Below are 10,144 nucleotides of genomic sequence, written 5' to 3' on the forward strand. Positions count from 1 at the left end.
TCTTGGGTCTGGGTGTTTGTGGTACCGTCGTTACTTCTGATTTTCCATAACACAAGTGCTTTAGCTACTTACATTGGGATCGGAGTGATGTATGTGATGTTGTCCAATATTTAAAAAAAAAAAAAGAAGAGCTTTATAAGATCCTTGACCTTAAGCGATCCGAATCGTATTCGTAATTATTAAACAGAACCCTTCTGACATACACAGATAAACAAGAATGGACGAAAGTAATCGATGAAATGAGATTTAATATATTCGAAAACTCCTTCGCCGGTCCCGACTACCGAGTTCTAGGGAGACATAAGGCGGCGCTCTACGCTATTGCCGAATTTGGTAAGTTCCAACATAGACTGGCTGATCCTGCGGCTTTTTCCCTGGGGAGGGGGGGGGGGTTTGCAGACGGAAAAACATGTAAATTAAGAATAATTAAAAAAAAAACTTATCACACCGATTGAACAGATTCCACAGATAGAGAAACAAAGAAACGTGTCCTGTCATCGGTCCGATCAGATTTGAAGGTGTCCAAGAGGGATTCCGTCTCGCTCTCGCACGTGTGTCCCGATCTGACCGCGAGAGAGATAACCGATGCCTCTCTGAATAAGTTGCTGTGTTTGAAACCAGGCGTTAATGTTTTCAAATTTGAAGAAAAGGTATTATAATATTTTTTTTTATACTAGCGACCTGCCCTGGCTTCGCACGGGTGCAAATTATTAATAAACAAAATTATATGATATAATTTCTACCCTCAGGAATAATGTAACTTTGTACCAGTTAACTTTATTGACATACAAACTACTTATGAACACGCAAATGTTACCCTCTTTTTAATATTAGAATGGATACTATTAATTTAGGATTATACTAAACACTGTCCGGCTCGAAGGACCATAAACGGAATATTCCATATCGTTCAGTATTATCTTAAAGTTGAATTAACGTACTCAATGAACTCCTATATATTCTAAGGTGGTCGTTAAATGCTATTGTGTAATTTTTAGATTCCAATATTCATAGACTCGATCCGTCGTCCGGCTGTTCTGAGTGCACGTCTGTCTGACGGTAGTCTCCGTAGGTACATCGTGAAGAGAGGGGAGCGGGTTCGAATCCACTGCGCCGCGATGCGACTGTTTACCACAGTGAAGGGAGAGAGGGGTACGCATACGGGATATCACGTGAGTATGATTTAATATTGACTAGAAATTTAGTACCGTCAGCAAAAGTTGTTTTTTTTAAATGAGGTGAATGTTACACAGGTGTTGTCTCGTAGGGTTTACTGGTGGCTGGCCGACGCGACAGTGCCCTCTAGCGACAATTGTGTTTCGCTTACAATTTAAAAAATAGGGCCCCCCTATAATTACTGTAATAATTTCAAATAATGTATATTATGGATTGGCTCGTTGGCCGGTCGCAGATCCCGAGGTTCTGAGTTCGAACACTAGCTCGGGTTTCAGTAACGTGTATCGTGTCGTAAAAATAATAAATAAATATGTTCAAAGAGATGTGTCCCTCAGGTGACTCCACTGAGCGACGACTGCGCCCTCATCGAGTACTTAGAAGACCACGAGAGATTCAGAACTTTGATAGCGACCCAGCACCCTATCGACAGTACGTACCGCTTTATTCTCTAACTGCTTAACGCTTGCCGTCGCAACTGTGCGTCGAGTAGTGGACACTTGAAATTATTTCTATCATAAACACTTGACCTACATTTTTATGGCAATATTTGTGTTTACGGTGAGCCGACCACCGGTCGGGGAGGGGCATATTGCCATCCCTTGCATCCTAAAGTAAAGTATACTTTCGGAGCGATCGAGACGCTGCTCCAATGTACGTACCAATGAGGCAGATTTCGTCCGATACGCGCATTATTATCTTGTAACGAGATGACCAACGCCTCCAGGTGTGTGCGACGCGGCCGGCGGCGAGCCGGTCCCGGCGCCGGTCCCGGTCCCGGTGCTGGCGCCGGCCAGCGCGCTGCGGCAGTTCCGCGCGCGGTGCGCCGCCGTGCCGCCGCACGGGCTGCGGTAATACTTGTGCAGACGTGATGTACATTCAATTCGATGACGTGACGTGGTTGCGCACCGAAAGTGTTAACATTTATATTTGTTTAGTTTTATTTACTTCACCCGAGCGAAGCGAAGCCCTGAGGTGAACCCCGCGTGTTCAGACGTGCGCCTACTCACCCCGTGTGGCTCATCTGATCGTCCGCCGAGTCACCTTATAAATAGATTTACGTTAATGGAATGGGATCGGTCAAACGGTGTTGGGGTCGATCGATCTCAAATAGATTAAAAAAAAAAAAACGTCCATTCTTATATTACGAATGTGTAAGTATTTGTGTGTTACGCTTTCACGTCTCAACTACTGAATCGATTATGAAATTTTTCTTACTCGTTATCAGGAGGATAGAAAATGAGACCCTTTAGTATATTGGACAGACTCCCCCCCCCCCTCACAAGTAGTCGGCAACTAGTATAAGTAGTAGATTCATATGTGTATAATTTGACAGATCTGCAGTCGAAGAAAACAGTGCGTGTGTCGAGGATTTTATTTGGAAGAAGTCGAATTTTCTCGAAACTACCTGCGATATGACGGTGTTCAGCTACCTGTTTGGTAAGAGGCTTCTCTTCGTGTCGCCCGTGGCCGTCGCCGGCCCTTAGAAATGTGTAGACTCTTTTATTTAAGGTTTTGCTTGCAGACGGTACGGAGAATGTTTTTGGGCAGTGAGATACCGAAAAATATAATCAATGAATCCTATTACTCGCTGAAACAATAATTTTTGGATAAAAGCGCCTGGATTCAGGTTCGGGTTCCAACATGGAACTGATTGAACAATAATTGTGAATACTAACATATTTGTAAATTTAGTTGCTTGGTGGTAGGGTGGGGCGAGCCCGTCTGGGTGGCTACCACCACTCATCAAATATTCTACCGCCACACAACAGTACTCAGTATTGTTTTTGATTATTTAAAACGGGACTGGCTAGTGGTCACCGCCGCATCGTAATTAGACATCGATACTGTATGAAACATTGACCACTCTCCTTGCCCTATGTGACTATCCGCTGGGTCTCGTTCAGGCCTGGGAGACCGCCACCTGGAGAACTTGCTGCTGTCGGCGCGGGGGGAGGCGTGCCACGTGGACTGCGGCGCGCTGCTGCAGTTCGGGGGGGAGCTGCCGCCCGCGCGCCTCACGCGCGCCGTGCTGGCGCTGGCGGGGGGTGAGCCAACCCTGGCACTCTTTGCCAACGTCAACTCTATCTGCCATACGTATCATGTACCTGTTACAGATAACCGCGACACTTGTGACGTAACTTGCAGACTAACTGCGTCACATAAAGTAGTTATTGTCTACTGAATCCTTATTTAATTTAATATCCAATAACTCTTAAATACGTATTTACTTATTTTTAATCAGTATCCCGAAAATTTATTTTCATGCTTTTAACTGCAAAGATGACGGATTTCCAGACTAACCTATATACGTAATATCAACCCCTATTTTACCCCATTAGGGGTAGAAATTCCATAATTCAGTTTCGCCGACGTTCAAAACGCCATTGCCATTTACCAATGATATCGCGTCAATTTGCTGTCAAATGTTGTTTATTTGGCGTTTTCCACGTAATGGCTGGAATAGAGTATGCATTGTTACAATTATTAATAGCGTTACGGAAGAACAAGATTTGGGTTCAGCGATGACCGTCTGATGCGCATGCGCGACTACAGTCACCTCGGTCGCACCGGCAATCCATCGAAACCCAGACTCGAGTAAGACGCGTTTGTAATTATCCTAACTTCTCATGTACTTAAAAATGTTTAATATCGTTTTAGATGAAGAAAAACTGGAAAGTCGTCTGCAGGATACGATAAGTTCACTCCGGGAGTCTGGGCTCGTGCTGCCCTCCATTTCCGTGACCTTCAAATGGATGGGGGAGATGTATATGGATAAAGTTAGTATCCAATCATAAATTATATGGGAGGGGGTCGTAATGTCGGACAATAATGTAACTCCTTATGTTTTCAGCTTCCATACGTAAATAATCTCATCAAAGGCACGAGTATCTCTCACGCGGTGACTATCGAAGTTCTATCGCAATCGACGCAGCCGTACAGAGAGAAATATGTACAGTTACTGGAAGACGTGTTTCGGGATTTCGATGCGAAGGAAATTTACAGTGTCGAGGAACAGGTGAGAGTCGATGTCTGATAACTGTGCTCTGTGCAAGTCCGTCCGGGTACCGCCTAAGTCATATATTTGACCGCCAAACAGCAATACTTCGTATTGTGGTGTTCTAGTTTGAACGATGAACTTCTAAGTACCCAACGTTGGTGGTGAATTGGCGATGTAAGGCGTCCCAATGTCTATTGGTGATGGTGACAAGTGGTCACCATCAGTGTGCCCAAAATTTTAAACTATGTATGTTTTATTGTGTCAGGTATCGAGTCTGCTGCTACAGTGCACGGAGCCAAGGATATTGAGCGTGACGAGAGCGAATTGGGAACCCTGGATCTAGGTTAAGGGGGTCTAGGTGTTGGTTACACTTTTCCGGGCTAAAGAGTTACTTATGTGTTAGTCCAAACTATCTCTGTGTTAAATTTCATTAAGTTCGTCCAAACTATCGCATTAATAAAATTACTGATGGTGGTACCACTTGGTGGTTTGGCTTTGTGCAAGCCCACTTGGGTACCTACCCAAACAGTACTCAGTATTGTTGTGTTCCGGTTTGAAGGGTGAGTGAGCCAGTGTAACTACAGGCACAAGGGACATAACATCTGGTTCCCAAGGTTGGTGGCGCATTGGCGACATAAGGAATGGTTAATATTTCTTACAGCGACATTGTCTATGGGTGATGGTGACCACTTACCATCAGGTGGTCCATATGCTCGTCGGCCAACCTATACAATAAAAATATTAAAAAAATACTAACCGGTCACGGCTTCTAACGGGTAAAATAGGGGTCAACTTTTGTATTGAAGAGGAAACATTAAAAGAAAGAAGTTAAAATGATCGGCGTTTCTCTACTTAATTGTGCAAACGTACGTGTCATACACGCAAACTTTCGCTTCCAATCGGAATCGCTCTGTCTGGCGACGGAAACCGCATTCAAATCCGTCGCGTAGTTTAAAAGATCCAAGCGTACAGACGGGAAGCGACTTTGTTTCATGCTATGTGATATTGTGTAAGTAAGATTAATATGGATATGAAAATATTGTTTTGTTTAATAAAGTTTGATTTATGAATATAACGTTGTTTTATTCAAAATAATGTTAATCTGTATTTTAATTACCAGCCAATATCGTTCAGATAAACCACGTCCACCTCAATCGTACGTTCAAATCTGGATATGTACGAGAGAGTTTTCAAAAGTTTTCAGGAGTTTTTTCGTGGCCGATGTCTTGAATAAACCTTTTTTTTATCTTTTCCCTACTGTAAGTTCATGTGGGACTCGCCGGTTCCCAAGAGCCTAGCGCGCCCTAGAGCACCGGTATACCCATTAAAAATCAGCGTTATCCGTTTCCGTCTCTTCAGATCGCGTTCGCCTGTTTCCGTGATCCCTTGACGGTTGACCAGCTTATGCGGGCCTCATATCCCTTGGGTATCCCCCTTAATTGGAGGCCCGCATGTACTGGGGTCCTGAAAACCCCCTTGATTCCTATGAGGCCTAAATATCAAATTTCCATAAACAATACAGATGGCAGCACCGTAACACTTTATTTATTTAAAATTTTACATTAACAATATACATATTTCAAACTAAATAAGAAAAACAGACTGCGTAATACTGATGTGTATTCTAATTAAAACGGTATACATATTTTAACATATAAACTAATTATAAAATACTTTATAATTGTATAATATAGGAGATAAGAAATAAATTACTTATATAAACATATTTTATTTGAAGCTGGTCTAATTTTTATTTATTCAAAGTGTATCATGAAAATTGTTAGAATTTTTTTTTTTAAACAATAATGTGGATCAATCATAACATTAGTGCCGGATTTAGGGGAGGGCCAAGACAACTGCCCTAGGGCCTCCACAAGAGAGACGCACAATAGACATCCCGACGAGGTAACAATCAAATCAAAAATCTTTATTCAATATAGAAGTGATTACACTTGCTTATCGATAGTCAAAAATCTACCACCGGTTCGGAAATTAACACAGAAGAACCGGCGAAAGAAACTCAGCGGGATATTATTTTTTAAATGATCACGATTTTAATTTAAAGTATTATATGTTTAGATATCTAGATATAATAAATTCTAAATCTAGATTAATAACTGTATAAAATATACTGTTTTAAAAGTTACTTATACAAATATTATATTACTGACAGAAATTAAAATGTTTAATTCAATTTGTTCTAAAATAAATAGGGTTGCCACTCCACGCCTTTGTTGCTCCAGGGTTTCCAGAAATTTAAATCCGGCTCTCGTCGTGATTTATTCAAATATCTTACTAATATATATCAATATCATATTTACGCAAATAACTCAGCCGATTGAAATCAAACTTTCATATATTAATACCACAAGTTAATACAAATAATCAACTTCGACGTTGAATTCACGCGATATCATTGGTCGAGAGCTTAAATATAATGTATGATATTTATTATGGATTTGCGAAAAAAGACGTTTGGAACGTCGATGAAGCCGATCCAGAGCTTTGGAACTAAAATTAAAGTGAATATAAGTTAAGTATAATAGTGTTGAATTATAAAAAAAAAGATTATATCGAAAACTATTCTTGGGCATAATACAGTCGCGCAAATCAAATCATATATCTGCTCCGTTGATTGGAATACCTATACTATATACATATATTAAGAACAGATTTTTCAAAGCGAAGGCGGCCAAAATAGTATTGAATACAAGGGAACTTCGTACAAAAGATATTTCTTGAAAATGTCTGTAGAAAATTTAAATTATCTATATCTAGATTTGTAACAGTAGCGGTTTTATAGTTTGTTAATTTGCATACAGAATTTACAATTTAATCAAGTATTTAATTATCTATGCGAATTCATTGCCGAAAATATCTGAATCAGTAACTTTTTATTTAGTACGTAAGTTTGATAATTATATAGGATAATATTGTATCTTCACCCACGAGAATAAAAATCGCGATCAAAGCGGTTCGTATAAATGAAATACTGTCCAAACTAAATATTGAAATTCCTGAGTGCACCAAATGGAGTACGTAAGAGAATACTCTAAATCAAATAGTATTACTTACTAGTCTAGCCGTCTACATCTAAGTAAACTCTCATTTTATATAAAAACGGGTTGTTACGTGCCGATGTTATTCAGTCGTCAGCTGTTCAGCGGCCATTTTGTACCGCGTTTCGTTACAGCTATAAACATGTCGAAGATAACCGCCATTTTGATTTTGATGTTTGTTGGTAAATATATAATATTAGTTTATTTAAAAGAGTTTATTAATAACTGCCGTGGCAGAATAGCTGTAAGATAACAGGTTGTCAAGTTATTTGGCATAAGTATCGTATAACAAGAAGACAAGTTAGTTTTGGTTAGGTTATTACAAAGGTTTGCCTTCAACATGGCTTCGCACCGCCGTACGCATTACATGAGCGCAGCAATAACCTCGAATGCGTTAAACCGAAACGCTCCTATAATCCCTCAAACCCCAGCTAATTTGGGTAGGGAAATAATCCCACATAAACCGATTCTACTTCCGGGAACCGGTTGCCTTTCTGAAGGTTGCTATAAAAAGGAATGATTAAAATTTGCGATGCTGACTGCTTACCATGAGGTAACACATTCGCCCGCCCGCCTCATAACAAAAGCTCCGCCCACAGACATTTGCAGTGTAAGAATATTAAGTATTACACGCGTCAATTCACCGCTAACCTTGTAAGCTAATGTATTACCTACCAAATGTTTATCCGCGAAGAAAGTTAAATTTTCCTGTGAGGTTTTAACTACTAAACTTAACCCAGGCAAGTTATTGGCGGCGGGTCGCTCATGCAACTCGTGCGGGATGGAGTGCGCTCCAGCGTGCGGCACGAGGCACTTCCGGTCTTGCTGCTTCAACTATCTGAGGAGGAAGAGGGATCCGGATATGTTTCAGGTGATATTTGTTCAAAATGTTGTTATATCGGATTAAGAAGTTATTTATACTTCTTACGGTCGAAATCATACACATCAAAATTCTACCGCCAAACAGCAGTGCTTGGTATTGTTGTGTTTCGGTTAGAAGGATGAGTGAGCCAGTGTAACTACCGGCACAAGGGACATGACGCGTTCACGCATTTGTGTGATGTAAGGAAAGGTTTTTTTTATTTCTTACAGCGCCATGTCTATGGGCGGTGGTGACCACTTACCTTCAGGTGGTACATTTGCCAGTCCACCTACGTAATACATTAAAAAAAATAAGAAATATACTGTGTGTAGTGTAGCTTATAAATAGTGTACAGAGGTTGGGAAGGGGAAGTCAACTGCCAACTGTCGTGGAGAACGGATTTACGGCGCATATTTGTGTGATATATCTATATACTTGGAGGCAGTTGTATTGTCAGTATTTTACACTGTGAATAAAGGGGACCAGGCGACATCAGGTGGTCCATTCGTTCTTTATCTGATCATCAGTCTGTGTGAATTACTGTCAGCCCATCGTTTATTTCTTGTCTATTTTGACATTTTCTTACAGAATATGTTCGAGGAGCAAGATTTTCCACTGGAAGCTGTTCAGAGGACTCAGCTGCCGTATGTCCTTAACGAAGACCTGCCCGTACGAGCAACTTCGCTATACAATCGCAGACGTTAACACAAACCTCCAGTCATTCAACGCCGTGCGCATGATTATAAGATAATAAACGTTAACATTTTAAAATTTTACAGGAAGACCGAAATATTTGTCTATTTTATAATTGTATATAGTTTTGGTTATATGTATGTATATAATAAATATGTTATTTGATTTATTAATATAACTATCTAAAATAAAAATTTAAATAAAATTTATTGTTTCAACTTTATGTAAAATTTAAGATCGTGGAGAAAAATATTGAAAGTATTTAATATGCTGTAAAAATTATTATTTGTAATCCTTACGTCAAAAGCCTTGAAAATATTTTGTAAAGGACGATGTGCCCATGTATGTATGGAGAGGTATACTGTCAATTATATTTCTTTTTTCCACGTAGTGGAAACTTTCAAAAACCTGCTCGGATCCCCGGAGGCGAAAACCGTCTTATGTGGGATTCCTACCCACTAAAACTATTGCGATAACGATGCACGAGGCCATCCCAGGTGCCTTCTGAAATAGATAACGTGAGGCCCCACCTCACGCGTTCACGGGTCCCAGGGTCACGCCGTCTTTTAGCCCCGGGATTCTGGGCTGTTCGAATAGATCCTAATCTAATGTTATATTAGTAGTATGTCAAATCTAATCAAAGACGAGATTTAGACAGAAAAATTGATTACTACAATCGAATAAACTTTACAATAAAGCATTTTTGAATCGTCAATATTTTTTGACCGGTTTTGAAAGTCTCCAGCGAGAAAAGAAACGGCAAGAAACTCGCAGTTTTTTAGCGGTAGATCTGATGAGGAACTTTCTTGGTGGTAGGGCTTTGTGGAAGCCCGTCTGGGTAGGTACCACCCACTCATCAGATATTCTATCGCCAAACAGCAGTACTCAGTATTGTTGTGTTACGGTTTGAAGGGTTAGTGAGCCAGTGTAACTATTAACACAAGGGACATAACATCTTAGTTCACAAGGTTGGTGGCGCATTGGCGATATGAGGAATGGGTAATATTTCATACAGATATTTCAAACACCTGCCGATATCATAAAAAAAAAAATCTTTAAAAGGTTATACAAGACTTATTGAACCTGCGGTTTTACTCACTTTACCAATAGCACACACACCTTCCCTCCTTCATTTTAACCTCTCGAGGGGTGAATTAAAAATGTACCATACGTGCTTCCCCGGGAATCAAACTGTCTCCTTACAAAACTTCATCTAAATCGGTTCAGCGTTTTAAGCGCGAAGAGGTAACAGACAGGGTTACTTTCGTATTTATAAATACTATGTCTGTCCGCCATTGGGATTAATAAAAGATAAAAATAAAACACAAAAAAAAATCTTTCACAATCATTCGTTTT

The 10,144-nt window shown here is 40.2% G+C and overlaps 1 protein-coding gene across 1 annotated transcript in view; it reads left to right on the forward strand.

Annotated features, from left to right (window-relative positions):
- LOC113399272 (uncharacterized) overlaps positions 1-5,232 on the forward strand; it is a 40,955-nt gene extending 35,723 nt beyond the window's left edge. The window contains exons 33-42 of the mRNA XM_064219586.1: positions 208-333; positions 460-650; positions 999-1,172; positions 1,512-1,605; positions 1,901-2,024; positions 2,510-2,613; positions 3,081-3,221; positions 3,835-3,953; positions 4,028-4,192; positions 4,440-5,232. Coding sequence (XP_064075656.1) covers positions 208-333; positions 460-650; positions 999-1,172; positions 1,512-1,605; positions 1,901-2,024; positions 2,510-2,613; positions 3,081-3,221; positions 3,835-3,953; positions 4,028-4,192; positions 4,440-4,517 — 1,316 coding nt within the window. The 3' untranslated portion in view covers positions 4,518-5,232. The remainder of the gene's footprint in view (positions 1-207; positions 334-459; positions 651-998; positions 1,173-1,511; positions 1,606-1,900; positions 2,025-2,509; positions 2,614-3,080; positions 3,222-3,834; positions 3,954-4,027; positions 4,193-4,439) is intronic.
- The last annotated feature ends 4,912 nt before the right edge of the window (positions 5,233-10,144 follow it).

This window comes from Vanessa tameamea, chromosome 29 (genome assembly GCF_037043105.1).
Source record: "Vanessa tameamea isolate UH-Manoa-2023 chromosome 29, ilVanTame1 primary haplotype, whole genome shotgun sequence".
Lineage (NCBI taxonomy): Eukaryota > Metazoa > Arthropoda > Insecta > Lepidoptera > Nymphalidae > Vanessa > Vanessa tameamea.